Genomic DNA, 27853 nt, shown 5'->3' on the forward strand with positions numbered 1-27853 from the left:
ATGAATCATAAGGGGGTTCAAAAAATTTGGGGGGGGGGATTTTTTTTTTTTCTTTTTTTTTCTTTTTTTCCATTTTTTTTCTTTTAAAATTTTCCATTTTAAGTTGGTTATTTCTGATTTATATTTGAAAGCAAATAATAATGATATGGTAGGAGATACACACCAAACAGGATGTGTAAATTATTTAATAATAAGTATTGTGCAATAGCAAGAAATTTTCAATTGCACAGTATTGCACAATAACAATAAATCTTCAATTGCACAGTATTGCGCAATAGCAAGAAATCTTCAATTGCACAGTATTGCGCAATAGCAAGAAACATCCAATAGCACAATATTGCGCAATAGCAAGAAATTGTCAATTGTACAGTATTGCGCAATAGCAAGAAATATTCAATTGCACAGTATTGTGCAAAAGAAGATACTTCATATAAATTGCTTATTTCTTGATCAATTTCAATGGGGTTTTATTCTTGAATTCTTGGGGTTCTTTAATATGCTAAATCTAACCGTGTATTCAGTTTTTGGATTTTGGGCCCCGTTTTTAAATTGGTCCACATTGAGGTCCAGAGGGTCCAAAATTTAACTTTGTTTGATTTCATCAAAAATTGAATTATTGGGGTTCTTTGATATGCCGAATCTAACCGTGTATTTAGATTCTTAATTTTTGGTTCTGTTTTCAAATTGGTCTACATTAAGGTCCAAAGGGTCCAAAATTAAACTTAGTTTGATTTTAACAAAAATTGAATTTTTAGGGTTCTTTGATATGCTGAATCTAAACATGTATTTAGATTTTTGATTATGGGCCCAGTTTTCAAGTTGGTCCAAATCGGGGTCAAAAATTAAACTTTGTTTGATTTCAACAAAAATTGAATATATGGGGTTCTTTGATATGCTGAATCTAACCATGTATTTAGATTTTTGATTTTTGGGCCCCGTTATCAACTTTGTCCACATTGAGGTCAAAAGGGTCCAAAATTAAACTTTGTTTGATTTCATCAAAAATTGAATTCTTGGGGTTCATTGATATGCTGAATCTAACCATGTATTTAGATTTTGGATATTGGACCATAATAGGTGAATGTCCAATTTAAAATTTTTAAGTTCTTAGACCACATTCATTCTGTGTCAGAAACCTATGCTGTGTCAAATATTTAATCACAATCCAAATCCAGAGCTGTATCAAGCTTGAATGTTGTGTCCATACTTGCCCCAACTGTTCAGGGTTAGACCTCTGCGGTCGTATCAAGCTGCGCCCTGCGGAGCATTTTATTGCTATTATTATTCAAATAGAGAGAATTTTTTACTCTTGAGAAGCAAGAATGATAAAAAAGACAAAATCTACAAAGTAAACATGGCTTAAATTGTAAATTGACAACTTATTACAGTTATTGCCATTTAATGACAATTTTTAGTTTTTTTTACCAATTTTTTAGCATTTTTTCCTATTATCATAACTATAATAGATAGATAGAACCTTAATATAGCAAAAATGATCGACAAAAAAAGACCTACAAATAAGTCAGCATGCCTGAAATTGTCAGTTGACTCTTTATAGGAGTTATTGCTCTTAGAAGAAAATTTTTAACAATTTTTTGTGTTATTGCCTATTTTTAAGTCTCCCAAACGAAGTTTGGGAAGACTTATTGTTTTTGCTCAGTTATTATTATTATTATTATTCTTCTTCTTCCTCTTCCTCTTCCTCTTCCGCCGCTTTTAAATTTGAACTTGTCCGCACCCGTTCTCACAAACTGCTTGTCAGATTAACTTAGGGTTTCACAATATGTGAGACTAACATGTCTAGTGGTGTAATCAGGGTTTTGTTTGTGCAATGGGGTTTATAAAGGGGTACTTTGAGGGGCAAAAAGAAAAGAGGGTTTTACTATAGAACCCTATGGGATTTTATTTTTTAAAATTTTCAAATGATTATAAATTGAAAACTGTTTGTGATAGACACAATCTTTTTAATTGAAAATGTTCTAAATGATAAAACCCATTAAATGAAATACAGGGTTAGTCCCCAGGGGTCATGCCGACCCCCTGCCATTTAAGAAAGTTCTAATACCTTGTAAGTGGTCAAGATCCCCACCCCTAAACCATATATATTCTGGTTTGTCATGCTAAGATGGTTTGAATGATATACAGGGTTAGTCCCCAGGGGTCATCCAGACCCCCTGCCATTTGAGAAAGTTCTAATATCTTGTGAATGGTCGAGATCCCCACCCCTAAAACCATATATATTCTGGTTTGTCATGCTAAGATGGTTTGAATGATATACAGGGTTAGTCCCCAGGGGTCATCCCGACCCCCTGTCATTTGAGAAAGTTCTAATATCTTGTAAATGGTCGAGATCCCCACCCCTAAACCATATATATTCTGGTTTGTCATGATAAAGCACATCAAATGAAATACAGGGTTAGTCCCCAGGGGTCACCCCCACCCCATGCCATTTAAGAAAGTTCTAATATCTTGTAAGTGGTCAAGATCCCCACCCCTAAACCATATATATTCTGGTTTGTCATGCTAAGATGGTTTGAATAATATACAGGGTTAGTCCCCAGGGGTCATCCCGACCCCCTGCCATTTGAGAAAGTTCTAATATCTTGTAATTGGTCGAGATCCCCACCCCTAAACCATATATATTCTGGTTTGTCATGCCAAGATGATTTGAATGATATACAGGGTAAGTCCCCAGGCATCACTAATGCATATAACTTTACTGGACCAAACCAATTTTCACTGGACTTTGCCCAATGTCAGGCGAACCTGGGAATTGCGAATTATGGGAGCTTCGTTTGGGAGACTTCGTAACAGCATCCTGTTACAATCATTTCTTGTCTTTTAATACTTTAACAGATAAAGAGAAATTTTAGATAGATAATCCACAAGATAGATAAGATCTACAAACAATAAAATTGAGAATGGAAATGGGGAATGTATCAAAGAGACAACAACCCGACCAAAGAGCAGAATACAGCTGAAGGCCACCAATGTGTCTTCAACACAGCGAGAAAATCCCACACCCGGAGGCATGCTTCAGCTGGCCCCTAAACAAAAATGTGTACTAGTTCAGTGATAATGGACGTCATACTAAACTCTAAAACATATAAATGAACTAAAATTAAAAATCATACAAGACTAACAAAGGCCAGAGGCTCCTGACTTGGGACAGGCGCAAAAATGCGGTGGGGTTAAACATGTTTTGTGAGATATCAACCCTCCCCCTATACCTCTAGCCAATGTAGAAAAAACAAACACACAGCAATACGTCAATATTGCTATCATCATTGGTCAATTTTTTATCCAATTTAAACCAATATATGATGATTTTTGGCATGTTTGCCCATTATCTTGAAAACTATTATAGATTAACAAACAATTTAAACAGCAAAAATGATCAGGACAAGATATATAAATAAGTCAGCATGGCAGAATATGTCAGTCCCCACTTTATAGGAGTCATTGCCATTTAATGATGATTTTTACACATTTTTGCATTTGTGGTGAAAACCTTGGTGGATAAAGAAAAATTGTAATCAGATAAACTCATCAGAAAGACAAGAACTGCAAATATGTCAAGATAGCCAAAATTGTCAGTCGACTCTTTTTGGAGTTATTGCCCTTACAAATGATTATTTTTACCAAAAAGTGGCCACTGTTGAAGATGCAGGTCAGCAATAATTGAACTAAAAAATTATCATGTTTTCTGTACATATAAAAAGAAATTATATGAGTGTTTTGTAGATTTCAAAAATGCTTTTGGCAGTGTTTGGAGATCAGCTTTATTCTTTAAAATACAAGCTAAAGGAATAAATAGCAAATTTTATTATACACTGCATGACATGTACTCTAATACATATATGCGCTTGTAAAAATAAATGGTTATGGCTACACAATACAGACAAAATTCCCACTCTTATCTAATATATTTGTGGATGACATCAGAAAAAAATTTACACCAAATCAACAAGTCCAGTCAATTTACATGACCAAAATTTAAACTCAATCTTTAAAAACATACTTCGGGTTCATGGAAAGTCTTCCAACTTAGCAGTAAGACGTGAATTGGTGTATTACCTGTTAGCATAAAGTGTTATCAACTTATGTATAAATACTTTATAATGTAAGTCTCGATGAGATAAGGTGAAAGTCAGTCTGGCGGTCCACATGAAATTCTTAGGGCTTCATTTGAAGTGGATAAAACTCTCACAAATAGAGAAAAGTCATGGTCTAATATTGAACTTTTTGAATTATCACAATATATTGGAATATCATTAAATAACCTTTATGACACTAATTTCAAACATAATTTAGAAGATTTTTACAAAACCATGATAAGATTTATAAGAACTGTCTAAAATAAGAGAGGGTAACTCTGGGAAACTTTTATTTTTTTAGTAAAATTAATACTGAATTCAAACAACAAAAATATTTAAATAACTTTAATGTCCCAAAACATCTTAGAAAAAACTCACCAAATTAAGAATAAGTGCACACTCAGTAGCCATAGAAACTGGTAGATATGCAAAACCAATAGGTAACCTTCTAATGAGGGATTTTGCAAATTTTGCACCAGACGTGCAGAAAATGAGATTCATTTCTTTATCAAATATGTTCCCAATATACCAAAATCAGATCTAAATATAACATCAAAGAAATAGATACAATAATCTGAATGAAAATCAAAATTGTAAACCCAAATTCCGAAAAAGAATTAAAATCTGTTTGTATGTACATTTGCTGCTTCTCTATATATGGAATAGTTTACCAGACCATTTCAGGACTGTTAACTGAGCTTCAAACATTTTAGAAGCCTTGTTCAGACCTGGAGTGGAACAGACTGTTTTTGCTGAGACTGCTTGTAGGTAATTTGTGATACATTATTTATGCTTATTATGCTTATTATGCTGCATTAACAGCTTGCATTGCAACTGAATTTTTGTTTTTACGTTTTAATAATTACAAGAGTTGAAGTTTTAAATTTTACTTTATAAATTATTTTAAAAATTTTTAGATGCAAATTTTTTAAATTATTCCTGTATTTAATTAGTGCTTCATATATATGTTTTGGTATACGAAAGATACATGTATATGCTAGAGTTAAATGTGGTGCTGTTTTATTACCATTTATTTGCATGCTGCATGCCTTGTTTTACTTGTTATTGCATATGCTTTTATATTCAGTGAAAAGCTCATTAGAGCTTATGTTGTAATATGTTTGTCCATAATGCCGAATCAAAATAAAGTTTTACTTATTTACAAGAAGCTCTTGGTTTTAGGGACCACCATGCTCAGCCACCATGCTGTTTCAACAGATATACTAATCATATATATTAAAACACTAATTAATGCACTAAACACTAATGCATACATACCATGTATTTATATTTTATATGATGTCTGCCCAGTGTTCAATATTATATTTATAAAAACTATTAGTAAATGTATTATGATAGTACACACATCATATATATATATATGGTAAATATATCTGTCACAATAAGGAATAATTTATTACTTGTAAACTGAATAAGACTGGTTTTTACAGTTATTTTATATGTTGTAGATGTAATTGTTAACTATATATGTATTTGGATCACACCTCTATTGTCCCCTTTCCAATAAAATATTGAATTGAATTGAATTGTATATATGTTTTAGCTTGGTCTGGATTGTGTAATTTGATCATACTCTGATCATTGGTATATAGTTGGACACATCTATATTTGAATGTCTGCCAATCAAGCTTTTGAGGCACACCTCCACTAAACAAAGGATAACATCTCTGAAATAATTATACAATCAGCATTTATAAATCTAAGAATAAAGGATTAATTCCTGGAACAATATGAAGCATAAAGTCAATTATTTATACTCACTATATATTGGGGTCCTAGTCCGGATCAGTTTGCTATATTTTAGCATCATTAACAACTGGTTTCCCATTTCAAAATTGATTTTTGGTTAACGACAAATGTTACGGATCCAGTTAATGTAACAAACAACAAAGTTCATAAACTCGTCTGAGAGACACATGTACAAACTCATCAGAAGTTAAAAGTTAATGCCGCAAATACAAAAAGTTCTGCAGACTGTCTTTATTATCTGTGTATGTATATCATGTTTTCTCATTGAGTCATGATTCATCGTACATGTCATATGACTTATGAGTGTGTCATATAGAAAATTTTAATAGATTATGTCTTTTAATATATATATATACCGATCAGTTTTCAATTGGACATACATTTTACATAATTTCTTTCTTTGATTTTTTAATTGAAGCAAAAAAGTACTTTTGGAAATATTGATATCGTCTTATTATCAGTAGAAAGTGTTGCCAGTTTGTTGGTTTTTTTCCCCTTATGCTTATGACATGTATGAGGAGAGCCATTTCTGTATCAAGACAATTCTGCACCCCAGAGTTTGGCAGAAAGACAAAAAGCTTCATGTATCAGGGTTTCTGCTGGAGTTCGCCATTTTCACATTTTGCAAAAAAATTCTGACCTGCCAACTATACCGATTTATGGGGGATATCCCCCATGAGAGGTGTTGAAATGAATTTTAAAATTCTTGATTATATAAACTGAAGACCTCAAAACAGGCATTCAAATGAGTTAAAAGGGTATTTAAGCACATATATACTCATTCAAACAATATAGTAGTAGATTAAGAACACTTATTTCAATATAAGTGGAACTTTAGGTTCTCTTACGCATAAAATCCCCCATGGAGATTTTGAAAAGTTGGCAGGTATGATTAAAAATGTCTTTAGTCTTTAGTTTTATAATTGTGGCGATTAGAAATCATAATTGGCTATATATATCTGTTCAACTTTTCTGAGTACTGTCTGATCAGGGAAAAAGTTTGAGAAACCTGAAACAAAATTAACAGGATATCAGCGGATTGCATTGATAGCAATCGCCAACAATGGAATAATTAATAAAGGTATTAATTGTATTGTTTAATGCAAATGTGTGGTAAAATGGCGTCACATGCTATTTAAAGGATTGATTTTACAATTTTGATAAAAAATAATTGTTTTGAAGAAATACTTTATATCATTTTAGAGCTGTGTACCTGTTTTAAGTAAAGTTTAACATCTCAACTTCTTCTATTGACATGGTCCCGAAAAGAAAACTGTTGTTTTGAAGAAAGGGGTCAAAAGTAAGAAAAATCTCCAATTTTATTTGTTTTTCTTTAACCATGTTAACTAGACAGTACGTATCCAATAAACTGATAAGTGATTGATGATAAACTGAAGATGAATCCAGTGTTGTCAGGGGACTTACTTAAATGAGTGATTTTCTAAATCACTGATTCAAGTAACATTATGTCAGTAAAGGTTGGAAGTTAGAGTTGTCTTTCTTTAATAATCACCTATTTAAGTAGTACAAATTAATCACTAGACTAAGTGATTTAATTTTATTGTAGCTTTAAATATAGAATACTAATTATGATCCAGGGACTAATTATGTTGCTAAAATTATCAGAACCAACATGTGTGTTGATAGGATGACCTGGTCATGTCAGGTGATGACCTTGTACTAAATCTAGGATAATGACATAAAAATCACTTGTTTAAGTATCATACCTCAATTTCCTTCCAAAAAATCACTTCTTTAAGTATCATTATTTTAATAACCCCCACTAATTTCAACACCCCCGAACAGTGAAATTTTGATCGCGAACAGTAGAATTTTATTACATAATCTATAAGATGAAACCTTGAATTTTACAGGAAAAATACTCCCACTATTGGGAAAAATCTGTTAAGAAAGTGTCAGTTCATTATGTAAAGCCATATTTATAGCATTTTTTCAACTAAAATAGAATTTGCAGCTAAATGATTGCATCAAAGGCATAAACCTTGCTGCTTAAAAGAAGCAAAAAGTTCATTTTTTTCAATTTTACTAATGAAAATTTATTATCTAAACCTATGTGTTTAAAATTTTGGAAAAACTACAAAATCACAATTTGTGACAAAACTTCGAATTTGCTACTTAAATAAGTGATTTAAAAATCACTTATTTCAATAAGTCCCCTGACTGGTGTTCCTATAAGTAAAATTTTGCAGTATTGTTAAAAAAGTACAAGAAATTTTTGTTCTAATTTAGTGTTCATATTTTACAATGTAGGTTATAAGATAGATATATATATATATATGTAGAATTATTATGAATAAGAAAACTGATTTTTTTTTGTTGGCAAGAAGGAAAACAAATCCTAAAAAAAAATTTGCTTATGTCAGCTGATGAAAAAAATATTGTTTTTGCAAAAAAAGATATTGACCTAGGGAAACCTGTTGTACCTTTTATATTTTCCTCCATGTAGCTTTCAAACTTCATTGAAAATATATCTAGCTTATCTCAACGTTTTTGCAAGTTGGTCACTTGAATGTCATCTTTTACAATGTATATGTGTTATACATGTATTCATGTTTTCTGTTTAATTTATTCATACCTGTACTGCTTTGATTTTCCTGCTATGACATTTCAATTATTCACTTGATACTGATCTGAGGATCCAGAAATATTATAAAAATTGAGCTTTATAAATAAACAATGCACATTTTATCAGTATTGTAATTGCATTTACCTGTAAAAATAAGGAACACAAGCTGTGTAAGATAAAGTAAAATATTAAATGATTATCAATAATTTAATCCTAAAATATTGATGTTTCAACAAATGCTGTCAGCTGGTAGAACATTGATTAATTGAACAATTTAAATTAACATTCCAGAATTGATAGGTTGAGGTAGTACATGTAGTACTACAGTGTATTAATTACATATATGTATAGCACTAGACATATCAGTAATATTTGATTTGGTTGCAGATTTTATTCATTGACTTCCATTTGCCATTTAGGTCAGATATGTGTAATATCACTTAACTTGTTTTAATATGTCACATTGACATAAATGAGTTTTCGCACTAAAGTGAGTAAAATTTATTATCTTTTTCATAACCAATAAAATTAACATAGAGATGATATAAAGAACTTTACAAATTTTCCAACTTCATAGCCTACAGTGTAATAACATACATGTCATACACCATAAATTATTTAAGCATTTGTCATATCTTTCAGATGCATTTAAACCATTAGATTCCATGAAGACAGACACCATGTCTACAATGCAGTGGAAGAAACAGTGGATTGTTGCTATTGGTATTGTAGTAACTGTGTTCTTGATCTACTTGTTTGTTTCTGTAGGCTCATCCAACAATAAATTCACAACAGAATGGCCACAGGAAACAGAAAAGGAACATAATCAACAGTATCGTTTCTGGCCCAATTTCAGGGTAGATACTCAACATAATGAGGTAATGATAACATCATGATCATATGAATTTAACATATGTGACCAATTTTTTAATGATTTTTGTTAAATATACATAATCACTGATCATGAAAGTCTAAATATTGATCATAATCATGATAATAGAAAAACAAAGGATATGGAGTATCCATCCATGACACAAAATCAGTTCATGCACAGCAAAAAAAAACAAAAAAAACACACACACAAAAAGCGTTTATATTTTAATTTCTGTTGAATAGTGGTTATTCTGAAACATCATATTGCTTATATATGTGTTACTTGCATGTTAATGATGCATTCAGATAATTAAGAAAAATACACATAAAAATGTCAAGTTAAACATGTTAAACTCTTTCTTTGCTGGATTGAACTGGTTTGTGTGTTTCTATATGACATTATCCAATTTTGCATGCAATCGTCACCTTCCCGAATTTTGTCACAAGTGTGTTTTTGGTTGTCATACCAAAATCAATGTGTTGATGCTTTATAAGGGGTCGACATATGAACTTTAGGGTTAGAATGGATGATACATGTACATATTAAATCCTACAATATTTATTAATTATCTGTATGCTGTTAAGTTCTCAGTTTTTCATCAAAATGGATTCAACAAAATTAATGCTCATCTTTTAATAATACATAACCAAAGAGAAATTGCTAATTAGTGAAGAATCTATTGCAAATTATTGTATCACTGCCCTTGCTGTGCTGTTGGTTAATTTTTCAAATGTGCAAAACACAAATCCATGCTTTAAAGTTTTACATGTACATCATGTACATTTCAGAAATGGCTTAAATCCACATGTCTCAAGTCTGAAGATGATTTATCTCTAGATGGAATTCTGGAAATTCAGAAAAAATGGAGTAAAAGTCAAGATTCTGAATGCAGGTATATCATTATCAAAATGTTAAATGTGATATATATAAACAGAAGAGTTTTCCTGAAAGTAGAATATTATTCACTTAGATATTAAAACTTTGTTTTTGACTGAATAAGTATTATTGGTCAGTAGTGGTTTTGATTTTATTTATATGTTTAAATTAAAAAGCTTTGATAAAAAAAAAGAATAAAAAGGATATTTTATCATTTGATTTAAATACAAATCTGTGACATTAATAAACATTCCAACATAACTTTGAGTAAAAACATCACTTAAGATAAATTAACAGGAAAGGCAGGTCTAGGTTTAAAAAGCTTTTGGAAACAATTTCTTTATTGATAGTTATTTCATTGACAGTCATACCACATTTCCTTTTTTTTATTTTGACAGCACAATGGAGTGTGTTAATATAAAGAAATCATTGTCTATTTACAGTTTTGTAGAAAAGTTAAAAAAAAAAACAACTTCGAAATTTGCTGATACTTTTGCTTCTAATATTTTCAGGAGAGTGTACACAATGTTTACATCAATATTTACCATAACATCCCATCCTGCAAGGGTAGTAATTCCAGACACATTTGCTGTTAAAGTTAGAAAATGGCTGGGTAACAAAGAAGAATTGTTTCAGGCTGTTAAAAAACAAGTAAGTTGATACAATGTACATCTGATTAAGAAATAATTATTTTGTGTCATTCTCTATGCTCATTAAACATAGGTAGGCATTATATTTCTCAGTATTTACAAGGAGCATTAGAAATGAGAGAATAAAAAGATTCTGAAAGAAGAAAATTCAGGGTCTTTTTCTGGAGCAAACCTGTATAAGACAGTCATTTTGCTTTGATGAAGCAAAATGTTATGCTTGACAATATAAATTGTACAAATTCATATAGACTTACTTCTAAAAAAACTTTTTGAATTTCAAAGCAAGTTATTCTCACAGAAATGTCAATTTTGATCTCCAGTATTGTTCAAAGTACAACAAATTCAATTGTGACATCAAGCTCATGCACCCTATTTTTAGCTCACCTGGCCCGAAGGGCCAAGTGAGCTTTTCTCATCACTTGGCGTCCGGCGTCGTCGTTAACTTTTTACATTTTGAACTTCTTCTAGAGAACCACTGAATGGAATGAAACCAAACATGGCATGAATGTTCCTTATGAGGTGCTGACTAAGTGTTATTACTTTGTAGCCGATCCATCATCCAAGATGGCTGCCAGCGGGGGACTTAGTTAAACATAGGACCCTATGGGAAATACATACAAATGTCTTCTTTTAGAGAACCACTGAATGGAATGAAACGAAACATGGCATGAATGTTCCTTATGAGGTGCTGACCAAGTGTTGTTACTTTGCAGTTGATCCATCATCCAAGATGGCCGACAGCTGGGGACTTAGTTTAACATAGGACCCTATGGGAAATACATGAAAATGTCTTCTTTTAGAGAACCAATAAATGGAATGGAACCAAACATGGCATGAATGTTCCTTATGAGATGTTGACCAAGTGTTGTTACTTTGCAGTCGGTCCATAATCCAAGATGGCTGCCAGCGGGGGACTTAGTTTAACATAGGACCCTATGGGAAATACATACAAATGTCTTCTTTTAGAGAACCACTGAATGGAATAAAACAAAACATGTCATGAATGTTCCTTATAAGGTGCTGACCAAGTGTTGTAACTTTGCAGTCGGTCCATCATCCTAGATGGCCGCCAGCGGGGGACTTAGTTTAACATAGGACCCTATGGGAAATACATACAAATGTCTTCTTTTAGAGAACCACTGAATGGAATGAAACCAAACATGGCATGAATGTTCCTTATGAGGTGCTGACCAAGTGTTGTTACTTTGTAGCCGATCCATCATCCAAGATGGCCGCCAGCGGGGGACTTAGTTTAACATAGGACCCTATGGGAAATACATAAAAATGTCTTCTCTTAGAGAACCAATAAATGGAATGGAACCAAATATGGCATGAATGTTCCTTATGAGATGTTGACTAAGTGTTGTTACTTTGCAGTCGGTCCATCATCCAAGATGGCCGCCAGCGGGGGACTTAGTTTAACATAGGACCCTATGGGAAATACATACAAATGTCTTCTTTTAGAGAACCACTGAATGGAATGAAACAAAACATGGCATGAATGTTCCTTATAAGGTGCTGACCCAGTGTTGTAACTTTGCAGTCGGTCCATCATCCAAGATGGCTGCCAGCGGGGGACTTAGTTTAACATAGGACCCTTAAGGAAATACATACAAATGTCTTCTCTTAGAGAACCACTGAATGGAATGAAACCAAACATGGCATGAATGTTCCTTATAAGGTGCTGACCAAGTGTTGTTACTTTGCAGCCGATCCATCATCCAAGATGGCAGCCAGTGGGTGACTTAGTTTAACATAGGACCCTATGGGAAATACATACAAAATGTCTTCTTTTAGAGAACCACTGTCAGAATGGAATGGAAACAAACATGGCATGAATGTTCCTTATGAGGTGTTGACCAAGTGTTGTTACTTTGCAGTCGGTCCATCATCCAAGATGGCTGACAGCGGGGGACTTAGTTTAACATAGGACCCTATGGGAAATACATACAAATGTCTTCTTTTAGAGTACCACTGAATGGAATGAAACCAAACATGGCATGAATGTTCCTTATGAGGTGCTGACCATGTGTTGCTACTTTGTTGCCGATTTACTGTTCAAGATGGCCACCAGGATATTTTATTAAATAACGGGACCAATATTTATCCAAATTTGGCCTCAATCATTATTATTTGGGTATCTGTTGTGATTTTTATCTATCTTTACATGATTTTTAAAACCAAAGTAGAGTCAGGTGAGCGACACAGGCTCTTAAGAGCCTCTAGTTTGTCACCCGCGCAATGTGGTGCAAGTACATAGAAATACCAGGTGTCTGTCAATCCATCTGTTTGTCTATGATTCCTGTTCCTGTCCTTTCTTTAAAGCGCTCTCATGTGTATAATTCTCACCAGTTTTTGTCTCGCCTTGACAGGGTCAAAAAGCGAGACATAGGTATGCTGTTTCCGGCGGCTGCGGTGGCCGCGTCAACAATGTATTAGTTTGTGATTAGGTCTAGTTTATGGTGAACCACTAGTGGTAGGTCAATGATATTTGGTATGCAGTTGTATTAACATTGGCACATCTCATTTCCATGGAGATTATTTGGCCCTGCTCCCACAGTCATGGTCTATTGGCTTTGAAACTTTTGCTTAGTTTACATGTATTAGTTTGTGATTAGGTCAGTTTATGGGGAACAACTAGTGGTTGGTCTGACAATGATATTTGGTATGTAGTTGTATAAGCATTGGTATATCTCATTTCCATGGAGATTATTTGGCTCCGCCCCCTCAGTCATGGTCTATTGACTTTTAAACTTTTGCTTAGTTTACATGTATTAATTTGTGATTAGGTCAGTTCAAGGGAAACCATTAGTGGTAGGCCAATGTTAATTGGTATGGAGTTGTATAAGCATTAGAACATCTCATTTCCATGGAGAATATTTGGCCCCGCCACCTCAGTCATGGTCTATTAAACTTTTGCTTAGTTTACATGTATTAGTTTGTGATTAGATCAGTTTATTAAAGATGAACTGCTATTGTTAAGTCAATGATATTTGGTATGCAAATTTATTGGCATTTGCAAGTCTCTTTTCCATGGAGATTATATAGCCCCACCCCCTCATCATGGTTAATTGACTTTGAAACTTTTACATAGTTTACAAGTTAATGTTTGTGTTTAGGTTTGTTTAAAGGGAACAACTTATAATAAGTCAATCGTATTTGGTATGCAGTTGTATTAGCATTGGCGCATCCCATTCCATGGTGATTGTTTAGCCATGTACCTTCAGTCATGGTTCATTGACTTTGAATATTTACAAAACTTACATGTTAAAGTATTGCTATTTTGATTTCAACATTTGCACTATCAAAATTACAAAAAGGCAAGACATACCTCTGTGTTAACAGTTTATTATGAAATTTACATCAAAGGTTTATATCTGCAATGTTTCTGACTAGAGAAAATCAATTCTAACCAACACTTTTAAACATGCTACATTTTATAGACATGATAGAGGACACAGTACATTTACAGGGAAAGTATATCAGTGTTTTCAGTAAAATTTAAAGTAGAAAGGTAATTTTGAACTGTAGAGGGCAGGGTATTCATTGTTAAAAATTCATAAATATATTTCTTCACTGAACTTTTATGGAAATGGTTGAAACATATATATTTCTTAGTCTTTTCATGGATAAAAAAAAACTGTTGACTTTCATTATCCTAATACTAGATTCCAAAAGATACAATGACATGTACATTATTTTATATAACTCCTTTTTTCTCAGACAGTAATGTTTATCTACAATGAATATACTAGAGAACAGAATGTATATAATCCACTGAGAGAGAAGAGACCAATGGGTGTTCCACCTAGACCTGAAAGGGAATAGTAAGTATAGTTTATTGGTACTAGTGGATACTTTCGATTTAACTTGTACTTACTATAATATTGAACAGTCCTGTAAAAATCATTGATATTCTTTAGTAGAGAGTTGATATACTGTAAATTCAGAAGTTTGTGCATGCATTTATAATTGTTATTGTTGAATAACGGAGACAAATACGAGATTAATTATTGCGATTTCAAGAAATGCTGCATACAAATAATGTTATGAAAATTCAAAATGCGATATTTTATTTTTGTAACATATTCCATCACAATTTTCACTATAATTTCTGAATGACAGCTAAAACAGAATAATACCACAGATGGGATACATCTTAGGCTTATTTAGTCCTGTAGATTCTAAATGAAACTGTGTTATATCTTTACTTATTTTGAAATATTTAAATGTTTAAAATTGATGCTGAAAGAAAAAATTGTAAATATTAGCTATGGCTTGACCCACTTTGACTGTGATTATCAAAATGTTAAAAAGGAAAATCTGGAGATTTTGATATAGACAGACTAATTTTCAAGTGTGAAGTTATGTTGAATAAAGTTGAAGGTCTTGAAAGGACAGTGTAGTGTACTGAAATTATGAATGAGAGTTTTTATTATTGCGAACCTGATATTGTCACATTTTTTGCATTGTGAGTTTAGAATAACTCTGATAATTACAAAACTTTACACTTATCATCGGATAATAAAATCTACACATTACACTTTACACCTATCATTGGATGACAGAAACAACACTTTACACTTATCATTGGATAACAGAAACAACACTTTACACTTATCATTGAATAACATAACCAAAACATTAAACTTATCATTGAATAACAGAACCAACACTTTACACCTATCATTGGATAACAGAAACAACACTACACTTATCATTGATAACAGAACCAAAACTTTAAACTTATCATTGGATAACAGAAACAGCACTTTACACCTATCATTGGATAACATAACCAAAACATTAAACTTATCATTGAATAACAGAAACAACACTTTACACTTATCATTGAATAACATAACCAAAACATTAAACTTATCATTGAATAACAGAACCAACACTTTACACCTATCATTGGATAACAGAAACAACACTACACTTATCATTGATAACAGAACCAAAACTTTAAACTTATCATTGGATATCAGAAACAACACTTTACACTTATTATTGAATAACAGAAATACTGGAAATATGTCTGTATTCACATCTCTATTATATTATATATAGATTTTTACCATGTTTCTGGTTTTTGTCGAGCCTGCGACTTTTGTCGCAGAAAGCTTGACATAGGGATAGTGATTCGGCGGCGGCGACGGCGTTAGCTAACTTCTTAAAAGCTTTACATTTTAGAAGGTGGAAGGTCTGGATGCTTCATACTTTGTATATGGATGCCTCGTGTTACGAAGTTTCCGTCAGTCACATGTCCAATGTCCTTGACCTCATTTTCATGGTTCAATGACTACTTGAAAAAAAAGTTAAGATTTTTTGTAATGTTAAATTCTCTCTTATTATAAGTAATAGGATAACTATATTTGGTATGTGCATACCTTGCAAGGTCCTCATGCCCGTCAGACAGTTTTCACTTGACCTCGACCTCATTTCATGGATCAGTGAACAAGGTTAAGTTTTGGTGGTCAAGTCCATATCTCAGATACTATAAGCAATAGGTCTAGTATATTCAGTGTATGGAAGGACTGTAAGGGGTACATGTCCAACTGGCAGGTGTCATCTGACCTTGACCTCATTTTCATGGTTCAGTGGTTATAGTTAAGTTTTTGTGTTTTGGTCTGTTTTTCTTATACTGTATGCAATAGGTCTACTATATTTGGTGTATGGAATGATTGTAAGGTGTACATGTCTAGCTGGCAGGTGTCATCTGACCTTGACCTCATTTTCATGGTTCAGTGGTCAAAGTTAAGTATTTGAGTTTTGGTCTTTTTTTCTAATAGTATATGCAATAGTTCAACTATATTTGGTGTATGGAAATATTTTATGATCTATTTGTCAGTCTGGCAGGTTTTTTTTTTACCTTGACCTCATTTTCAAGGTTCATTGCTCAGTGTTAAGTTTTTGTGTTTTGGTCTGTTTTTCTTTAACTACAAGCAATAGGTCAACTATATTTGTTGTATGGAAGAATTGTTAGTTGTACATGCCGGCCTAGCATGGTTCATCTGACCTTGACCTCATTTTCATGGTTCATTGGTCAATGTTTAGTTTACTTGGTTAATGTTAAGTTTATGTAACAGATGTAATAAAGCTTTATATTTAGGACTATCAACATAATATCAATGATGAGTAAAGAAGGCGAGACATTTCAGCGTGTGCACTCTTGTTGTAAATAGTACTTTTGTGTTTTTTCAGTGTAGAAGAACTGGTACAGAAAACTGAACCATCCTGTGACTTCTGTAAATACAAATTGTAAGTCGTATACACTGTGCATTTATTTCTTCAGATGTTCTTATTTTTAGCTGAGTTGAAACATGTCAAAATTGATCCCAAATTTTATACATTTTACATACTGAAGTTACTTTAATCAGCTTTGGTTTTGGTATTATCTATTTTGAGCTATATATCAGAGTTTTACTAAACATACATGAATTATGGCCCTTTGGCAGAAAAATACCTTTATTTATTTTGAGGTCAAGGGACAGTCAGAGCATGTATAAATAAAATGTTGATGTGACTTAGTTTTTTTCAAATTTTTATGCTTAAAATATTCAAAAAGTTATTGAGATACATGTAATATTTGGTATTTTTTATGTGTCAATGTATGTTAAGAAGAAGATAGGGAACATGACACACACATGTAATAATTGAATTTGTTAGGACTTATTTGAAGATGGACTTTGTAAATGTAATAAGATTTTTTTCTTCAGGAATACAGCAGAAGACACATTTGGTCGGGTAGAATCAGAACATTCCTTCACGGCAGCTAACACCTTCAAACTAGACTCCTGGCATACATTGATTCTTACAAAGAAACATCATCCACTAAACTGGACCTATACAGAGTATAGAGATCTGATGACCACGGCACAAAAATGGTTTGTATATATTTTCATAGCATGATTTAGTTCCCTCTTTACACATCAGTTAGTTTTCTTGTTATCTAAGTTTCTTCATTTATTTATATTTAAATTTGATTATTTGAATACAAATCCACATTTTTCTGGTTGAGTCTGTGACAAAAGTTGTGGAACTGATATATAACAATCCTGCATTCCAATGTTTCAGTCTTCAATGCTTTGGTTCAATCTGTGGTTAAAGTTTTTTTTTTTTTACATCAATAACTTTGTCACACCTACATAGAATTTCATGAAACTTGGACAGAAGGTTTTTTTATGATCAAAAGACAGTAGCCAGGGCTAGATTTTGAAAATTGTTTTAATTCATTTTTTTAAACTTCAACAACCTTCATGGAATGTTACAAACTGTAAGAGACTTCTTCATATTCAAGACATTGCGTCTAAAGAAAAATTTTATTTTGTATTATTTTCCCGTCTTTTGATGGTAAATGGACTTGGCAAGACACAGAATACAAATATCTTATTGAATTATGTTTCTGTTGTTGTTGATACGACTGTAAATAGTATTTTATTGCAGGTTAGATAAAGCATATCAACAAAATTCACGGTACAAATATCCCATGTTTGTGTGGGACCTACTACCACATGCAGGTGCTAGTCAAATTCACCCACATGTACATGGATTTTTAGATGCAGATAGATATCAAGGTAAGTTAAGCTGGTAATTTTATGTTATTTTGGGTTGATTTAACCCCACCACATTATTGATTTATGCCAAAAGAATGTGACAGGATAAACATTGCAATAACAAAAACTGATGTTTTATTTTTTTACTGGCAACATTTAGAAACAACATGGCAGACCAGAAATTGCATCATAAATCTCGCACTAAGTTTTAAATTAACGATATCAGACTGACCAAACCAATTGTTAGGTTTATAACCTGATGTCAAAAGTACAAATGTATATATATTTTATCCAACATCTATTAGATTTGATGCATGAAATGAATGGAATTTATTATACAAGAAAGAACAAAATTTAATGTATGCCATTTATGTTTATTAGTAAATAACAATTTTATGCAATTGGAAAATATCAACGCGTTATAAGAGAGAATTTTATGTAAAGTTATAAAGTCAAGAAATCTTATAATTTTTGTAATACGACCAGTGTCCTGCCAGTTTGGTTGGGTTCGTTTTGCTCAGTCTTTAGATTTCTATGTAATGTGTTGTAATGTGTTGTGGACTTGTTTGTCTTTATTCAGTGACATCTTCAACTCATAAGTAAAGGATGTTTCATTGGTATCTTCTGCCTCTCTTAATAATTTTGGTTTCATGGTTTTGAATCATATCTATTGAATAACGTTCACATTTTGTATAATTATCTTTCAGGTGCTGTAATAATTCCAGTTTCATGTGTGGAATGGTATCTTAGAATTACTTACACCTTTTGTATATTTATCATTCAGGTGCTGTAGAGAATTGGAGAGTAGGAGCAGATGAGTACAATGAAGATTTTCCAACTCAGAATTATTTCTCTGATCTTGTGTCGGTACACATGTCCTTAGGATTAGCAGTACAGTATGGAGACGCAGTAGCTATAGCTAGTATTGTGAGTAAAATAATAAATTAAGCTTGAAATTAAAGTAAAAAATCCTCAGTGCCAAAATACCTCCTGGAAAAAAACTTCTTCTCAAACTATTTCTCATGACCAGTATCTAGCTGACAGATGTGAACATTTTCTCTGTGTTAGAGACCTCAGAGTGACTCTCAAATGAAAGACATTAATAAAAGCACTTGCTTTTTGTTTTGTAAAACGCATGAAGCAATTTTAGCTAATTATAGTTAGTAGAAATATTGTTATATTATTTTTATTTACCTGTGTACGTTATTTTATTTGGCGGCATTTTGTCCAAGGTTATGGTTGTCTTTCTGATATTGTTAAACATCTAACCCCCTTGTTTTATTAATTTTGTATTTACATTGTGTCATAGATCAAATTTATTCTTTCAGTGTATGTTCACTTGTTTTAGTTAATATGTCTTTTGATTGAGTTAAGCCATTTCAATTGATATTTTATAGTGTGTCTTTCTATGTTGTGATGTTACACTATTGATTCAGATAGAGTGAAGGTTGGTGCCTATTAAAACGTTTAAACCCGCTGCATTTGTTTGTACCTGTCCTAAGTCAGGAACCTGATGTTCAGTGGTTGTCATGTGTTGATGTGGTTCATAAGTGTTTCTCGTTTCTCATTTTTTATATCGATTAGACCGTTGGTTTTCCTATTTGAATGGTTTTTCACTAGTCATTTTTGGGACCCTTTATAGCTTGCTGTGTGGTGTGAGCCAAGGCTTCGTGTTGAAGGCCGTACTTTGACTTATAATGGTTTACTTTTACAAATTGTGACTTGCATGGAGAGTTGTCTCATTGGCACTCATAGCACATCTTCTTATATCTATAGAAGTGAATGGTAAACTTATCTATCATTTTTGGTGGTGAATTATTATGCCTCAAGCGTTGTTACACTGTTAAATGAATTCAAGAATCTTGCTTTGGTGATATTGTGGTAGTTGGCGATAAATTCAGAAAGTTATGGGTTAGAATCCTTGCTGTGTCAAACCATTGATTTAAAAAAATTAGAAAGCATCTAGGAGTAAGAGCAAAGACTTGTTGTTCCGAGTGAGAATAACCTGCCTAAATTGGATGATATATCTTCCTGGAAACTTCTCAGCTAGAACCAAAAAAATCTAGCTTAGCGTATCATCTAGTGAAAAGAACAGTTTATTTATAGATCTCATTAACATGTTATTGTTCTGAAATTTTTGCCATTTGATGTTAAGCAGCCATCATTAATCAACTTTTTTTTTTCAGTTACCAAAAAAAGACAATGAAGTTATAGTATTAGGCCAAAAGCCATCAGAAGATTTTTTCAAATTACAATATTTTGTTTATAGAGGTAATTTTATTGGTTATTTGAAAATGCAGTAGACTAAAATTTTAAACTAATCAAAAGTCTGAAAAGAAAGACTTGCATCAAAACTTTGTGGAAATGATACATTAATAATACTCTTTAATAATTATGGTTGATGACCCAAAATGCCATCAAGCATAACTGACATAGATAAAAAAAAAAATTAAGAAGGAAATTCAGAAAAATTCCTGTAAATCACCAATAGTTACTAGACTATTGCCTGATAATGTTAAGACAACTGTTTTATATTATAATTGATTACAAAAATTGAAGTCATCAGTTTTAAAAGTACAAAATTTGACCATTGATCTAAAGTAAATCCCCTTATATATTTACAAATGCTGACCCTTCAATGTTGGGAAGGCCAACATTCTAAATGATTACCACTAATTAGCCTGTCATATTTCAAGCCCACGAATGTAGAAACCAAGATCAGTATGTAGAATGTCATGTAGTGTTATAAAGCTAAGTGTTATTCAATTTATTAATTATTAATTTAAGAGTAAATTTATGTAGTCTTTCAATTGGGACAGACATTTTTCCTTGAAATAGTAGGAACTTTTAGATAAAAGAGTTTGATATAACAAGAGTCATCTGTATAATGTTTTTACTTCCAGCTTTCATAGAAGATATGAAAAAGTTATGTTATAGTTCAGGCTTTGCTTTACCCAGTTTGGTGAGTGATATGATTTATATTAAATTGAAAGTTGTAGGTTTAATAATTAATGATAAAAACATCTGTGTTAACATTAAGGTTGTACATATACCTTCATTACTGTTTTTTTATAGAAAATTAAAAACAATTATGATCAGGATGAGAATCATTCTGCTTAATTGCCACATTTATTCAGTAATGACTTTTACCACAATATCTATAAGAACATCATTGATTATTTTTTTTAATTTGTAAGTCAAAAAGATTTGATAAATGAATTCATTGATTTATGACTTTTATCAATTGTTATTTATGACATATTAGCCATGAAATATACAAATTTTATTCTTTTTGTAAGATCAGATATTAAAAATGTATATTTAACTATGTAGATATGGCTGGGTAAGGATAAATGAAATGTATATCTAATATAGAAATTTTACAAATGTCCTCTTCATGATAAAAAGTAAATAGGAATATCAACAAAGGAATACAAATCTTTCTAAAAACCAGTGGGAAAACTGATGACAAAAAATTGTCTCCCTTCCAAACAGAACTCTAAAATGTTTGGCACATTCTCTGGAAGGACCCTATTTAGTGATTACAAGAGGGATATATATATACATTGGTTCAGTCTTTCCATCCTTTCTTCTGTGTTTCTGTCAGACCATCACATAAAAATATTGGTTGTTTCCTGAAATTTGGTATTTAGCTTTACTGTTTCATGCCTTTTAGTCACATTTCATAACTACAAATCATGGCTTTCAGAGAAATTAGGAATCAATCTTCAATTGAGCATGCTATACCATGTGATACTTTATTACATCCAATATGTATAGTGATATTATTTAGTGATCAAAAGTTTAGTTATTTTCCTCTCAATAGAACAAACAATTGTGGGCATGTCTATTTTAAAATTCACATTATCAACTGAGTACATATAGTTATTACTAATGATGAAAGAAGTGAAAGAACTATTTTCATTTTATTGTTTTATTCTATTTATTATTAAAAAAAATTTCAGGATGAGGCAGCTGGGGAAGGAAAAATTCCAGCATATGTAAGAGCCATAACCAGGGGTGCAGTAGAGGAAATAAGATCTGATATAAGTTCATTAGAATTATTTACTGTAAGTTTAGAAATATAACCAGGGGTGCAGTAGAGGAAATTAGATCTGATATAAGTTCATTAGAATAATTTACTGTAAGTTTAGAAATAAAACATTTGCTTTTACACATCTTAAAATTTAAAATGAAGTTTTTTTTTAGTTGAAATACCAACACCTGCGAATGAGTCATGAAATTTTATGTTGTTTCTAGTGATAAAACTGCATTGAAAATAATGATTAAACAAATGTGGTTGATAAATTCGATTATAGGTATCAAGAATATGTAAATATATTAATTTATAGAAATGATATAGAAATGTTCTGATGAGAATCAAACCAATGAAATAAAAATTTGGCACTTTTCCATGGGACATATAAGAAGTACATTGGTCTATTGTATGTTTTTGTTGCTCTTCAAAGATTTAAATTAATAACTGCTTACAGTTATTTCTATTTTCAGTGTCATATTGCTTTATATAAAGAAAAGCCTGAAGTGAAACCAAAAACAGTGTTGAAAAAAAAATTATTTTAATTTCACTAGGACATTGTTTAAAAAATTATGTGTATATAAGCCTGATTTTTGTCAAATCATACAACAGGAATACAAGAACATTTAGGCCATACAAATAAAATAAACTGGTATCATTTTAATACTTTTTTTACACTGAGAGATATATTTTGTGAGTTAAGTGCGTTTTATTTATATTTATATTTCAGTCACAAAATGCCAACACAGATCCATATAAAGTCATCAAGTTCATAAAAGAATCCATAAAGAAAAGGTCATGATAGTGAAAGTACATTACAAATCTGTGATTTATCAAGTTTATGTGTATGTGAGTTAATATTTTGTGAAAGTGTGTATTTAAAAAACGTATGTGTGCTGATCTTTTTTATAATAAATATTAAATTATTTATATGTGGGAGTGCAATTTCAAAAGATATGTTAAAGAGAACTATTTACATATTATTGTCATTGGATATTGTACATTGTTTTGCTTGGACCATATTGGACCGATTGGTATTTCAACTTGGGGCTTTCAGAGTACTTCAAATAATTAACCAGATAGGAAATCCGACTAAATTATGATTTAGAAGTAAAGTATTGTAACATGTTACACAAAATATATGTACTCAAGTGTGCTAATTAATTCCAAAACAAAAATGGTGTAACTGTTACAGGAATGTGAATTTTTATAACTTAAAGAAAATGATAAAAAAATCAATAGAAAAAAGAAAGAGAAATATTCATCTGACTGCCAGCAAATATTATATTTCAAGTAATTTAAATGAAATGAAGGAATTTGCTTTACTTTACCAATATATTAGACGGATATTTTCAACAGTCTAAAATTTTTAATATGCTAATTATAGAATCTGTCAATGTCACTTGTGTTTGTAAATAGCTTTTATTTCAAAGGGGAGACTTTTTTTTAGTTTTAGGGAAAAAAGGAGGCTGTATAGTAATAAGACATGGTATTGAATGTAGTCAATTCTTATATAAGGGTAATTTGAATGATATATGTATAAATAGATATTTATTTAATTTATGATTGAATTATGAATAATCGATTTTGCACAAGATCATTCTTAAATAATGATCCATCATCATCTAAGGTGTAAATATTAGAGATTTTATGAAATGAAATACACATGTATAGATATTTTTTTAATATCTCAAGAGTCATGGCAGTGTTTTACCAGTGCTCTAAAAATTGTTCTTCTCTGTTGTTGTTGATTGGATGTATAAACGAACAATTTTTAATGGCAGTTAAAGGTTATGTATGTTTCATTGTATTTTTTTTCTTCATCAGATCATTTCTTAATTATCCATCTCATTGTCAACTGTTGTTTTTTTATATATCAAAATATGACGGGTACACATGTAAGTATGCAGTTTTTAAATTGATACAATAAACAAAATCTGTTTTTTTGGTAAAAAAATAGTTGTTACCTTAAGTTTAGATAATTTGAATTTCTTGAAAATGAATAGATTTTCTGCATCAATATTTGCCAACTTCAGTAAAATGTGGACCAATCTCCTATAGTCTTTAGTGATCTGAGATGGTTGACTACTCCCCTATGGATGATTGCTTTTCACATGTTTAACTTTCTTAGATATTTTGTAGTTCCTCTGTTTTTTTCTTAGGATATTCATTGCCAATTTTTCCCAGCAGCCTCTATTGTTTTACATTTTTTAACAGCTTTCATCTCAAATAAACTTCTGATAATTATTTTTAATTTGTTTATATCTTATATAGTCTTCATTCAGTTAAACATTTATTCCTACTCATGCATTCCTTATGAAAAATCTAGATTCCAGAGACATATTTGATTTCCTTATAAAAGTTGAATGTTTGTATCTCAAAAAGAGACACATTGACTTGTTTCAATTTTTCAATGATTTTGAGGTTAAATGCGCTATCCATTTATAAAAGAATGTCATTTAAGAAAATGTTGTTATTGTGAATTTTATTGAACTTTCTGAAATGAAAAATACAAAATTATGATTGACCTCTGCAAAACCATACTATTTTTAGTTGTTATTTGTTTTTGATACTGTTATTGTCCTCAACATTTACCTACAGAGAAATTATGTAATTATACGTCTTAACCCATTGTACTATTTTTCCTTATTCTACAATTCCTGATTTCAATTCTATGCAATCAAGCTTTATTTATTAATTGTGTAAAATTTTATTAAATGATTATTTATATTCTTATTTTATATTTAGCAAGTAAGTTGTCAATGTTTTGTTTTGTAAATTGGTTTTGTAAGCAGTTTTGAATCGATCAGAGGCTCTCACCTATACCTGACATTATCAAGAACATAAGTCAATAACTTCATTAGAAAGTGGTACTTGGTACTTTTACCCTTCTGTGCTGCTAATAATCACTAACAAATGGAAAAAGTACCTGTCAACATGAATGATAATGAAACCCTGTAAACACCAGATGCACATTTGAACAATTATGTCTCTTTTGTGATGATAAAGGCCGAAATATTTGAAAAATAAAAAAAGGACAAAAATTCTAGGCAAAGCTGGGCAAAGAATCAGAGTTTTGCATGAGGGAGATATATTCCTTAATTAAAACTGATTTCTAAAACTTTGTAATAGCAAATTTTGATAATGCAATCTCTGTATTTTCATGCTAGTACTGAAGTATTGGCTACTTGGCATATGATACCCTCAGGGACTAACAGTCTACGGAATTGACCCAGTGGTAGTAATAACATTAACAGTACCATTTATTCTGCACCAGATGAGCATTTCAACAATCGGATCGAGAACATCTGGCAGCAGAAAGATTCTCAATGGAATCCTTAATCCTATGAAGAGGATATGAGTCATTGACTTTCAAACTATTAAGCATACGAAATTCCACACAAAAACGTGTGGATTCATATTTCTTCCTTAATAAAACTACCAATTAAGCCTATGGATTAATTGAAGGCTCAATGATGCCTCTTGCTATCTTATTGCTTTTATATTGACGTCAGGCTGTTGAAAAGTATTACCAAAAATACCGAACTCTGAGGTAAATTCAAAAAGGGGGAAGTCCATAAAAACGGAATAAATCAAATGTTAGACTTTATGAATCATCGGAACTAATGGAGAACAGCTGTAATATTCCTGACTTGGTACAGGCATTTTCCCTCTTGTATGACAGTTGTTTATAATTCTGTTATATTGACAAAATTGGGTGAGCATTAGAAACAGACCTAATTGGATAATGTGAGAATAATGTGGGTCCAGTAATATTCTACGTATTAGACCTTTATTTGCATCTACAAATTCTTGTGCTCCTTGGATTGGTTGAATTGGTTTTCTGAAGTTTCTAGATACCAGTACTTCACTACTGGGAGACCGTTGTACAGCTGTTACTACAGATACTCTGTATGTAGCATCCTATCTGACCGTCAAAATGTAAACGGTTTTCTTTCCCATTTACACCAAAAAATACCTTTAGTAGTATTAATTACCCAATTTTGACTCCGTTGAAAGTTATTCCCAATATACCATCTATGGAAAGGTCTGCTTCTAGTACCACAGCTTTGATTGAACGGACAGTATCCATCTGTCCATTTGTGACAAAACATGTGAATGCGTCCTGTTAAATAATACCTTGTGTATATAAGCATTTTTGGTTTCATTTCCTTTCGATAAACATACTAGACTCATTCTCTAATTCACCCCTATTGTACCGTTCTGTTTGTCCGGTAGTATTTCCGGTCCCTTTGCCCGAGTACTATGTGAACCGTGTATACTACTTTTACTGCCAAATATAAACCTTTCTCTGCTTTGTCCAATCATTTACACTTGAAAAGGCATCAAGATGAGAATGATAATCTATCCATGGTCCCTGTCCTTCATATGAAGATGGCTTTATGATATTTTTGCATTAGGAGATAAGACTTTCCTCCTTGATATGCACCTAATTTGTCTTCTTGTTTTGACAAATTTTGTTGGGCTTTCAGTGACAAAGTTGGTCTCGAGAACAGAGTCTGAATGAGTTCGCCTCTATTTTTCCGAATTTTTATTAGTAATAACAGCCTGATACCTAACTTTTGCTTTCGCCCATGTGTATTTTGGTGTATGTTGCTGTTTGTACCAGGGTTCGTTGTGTTGGAAGTTTGTCAGTTTGCCTTGGAAGTGTTGTTTGGTAGATAAAGTTGACTGAGCAAAGTGTAGTGCATTTTCAAAACTATTCACTTTAATGCGCCCTATTTCCAAGTTTAATATATTAATCTCCCTAGTCAATTGTTTTGTTTCATAATTGCCAGGTTCATAAACCTTTCATCTTCTTAACATGTTTATTTGGAACATATTTTGCAATATATGTTTATACAAAACAATATGTTGCTTCATGCAAGGCCAGAAAGAAAATAAACTTAAAAATCTAATAATATGATAATATATAATACTGTCTCTCACATCCCATCGATGCCACCAATATTTTAACGTGTTCGGCGTGTTTATAAACTACATGTTCATATTAATTTTCAAGGAATTTCTGATGATTCAACGTCAATCTCTATATTAACCAAAAACATAACTACAACTTTTAAGTTTTGCTACAAACTACATGTACGAGACCTTAAAACTTTGGATCTAAACTACAAAGTAACAAAAAAATTATACACATCTATTTTTTTAACTCGAAATTCGAAACTAAAACTGCTATTTATCCTTATTTCGTTAACCGACTCCGGTCCCTACTTATTTGTCAACGATTCATTTCAGCGGAGTTTTCAATAATGCTGTGTTCAAACGGGTTATGAATTGAAATAGTTGTGTGGTGAACGTGTCCGTCTAGCAGGGTTCATCTGACCTTTACCTCATTTACATGGGTCATTGAAAATGTTAATTTTATATAATACTCGTATAA

At 31.7% G+C, this 27853-nt stretch overlaps 1 protein-coding gene and 1 long non-coding RNA gene across 3 annotated transcripts; one reads left to right on the forward strand and one right to left on the reverse strand.

Moving 5' to 3' along the window:
* Positions 1-5497: 5497 nt before the first annotated feature.
* Positions 5498-8571, reverse strand: LOC127723056 (uncharacterized). The gene is made up of 2 exons (XR_007991837.1): positions 8464-8571; positions 5498-5785 (listed from the first exon to the last, which is right to left on the reverse strand). It is a non-coding gene; the product is annotated as an uncharacterized LOC127723056 (long non-coding RNA).
* Positions 5976-25185, forward strand: LOC127722803 (uncharacterized). 2 transcript variants are annotated; one of them, XM_052229347.1, is made up of 14 exons: positions 5976-6109; positions 7071-7167; positions 9097-9332; positions 10117-10220; positions 10717-10855; positions 14578-14681; positions 17062-17118; positions 17577-17744; positions 18304-18434; positions 19198-19340; positions 20600-20684; positions 21317-21375; positions 22379-22483; positions 23180-25185. In XM_052229347.1, the coding sequence occupies exons 3-14, from the start codon at positions 9120-9122 to the stop codon at positions 23249-23251; spliced, it is 1380 nt and encodes a 459-aa protein (XP_052085307.1). In that variant the 5' UTR covers positions 5976-6109; positions 7071-7167; positions 9097-9119; the 3' UTR covers positions 23252-25185. The 2 variants fall into 2 exon arrangements, with proteins under 2 accessions (XP_052085307.1, XP_052085306.1); XM_052229346.1 differs by lacking the exon at positions 7071-7167.
* Positions 25186-27853: the final 2668 nt, after the last annotated feature.

Source organism: Mytilus californianus, unplaced genomic scaffold (genome assembly GCF_021869535.1).
Source record: "Mytilus californianus isolate M0D057914Y unplaced genomic scaffold, xbMytCali1.0.p SCAF_1, whole genome shotgun sequence".
Taxonomy (NCBI): Eukaryota; Metazoa; Mollusca; class Bivalvia; order Mytilida; family Mytilidae; genus Mytilus; species Mytilus californianus.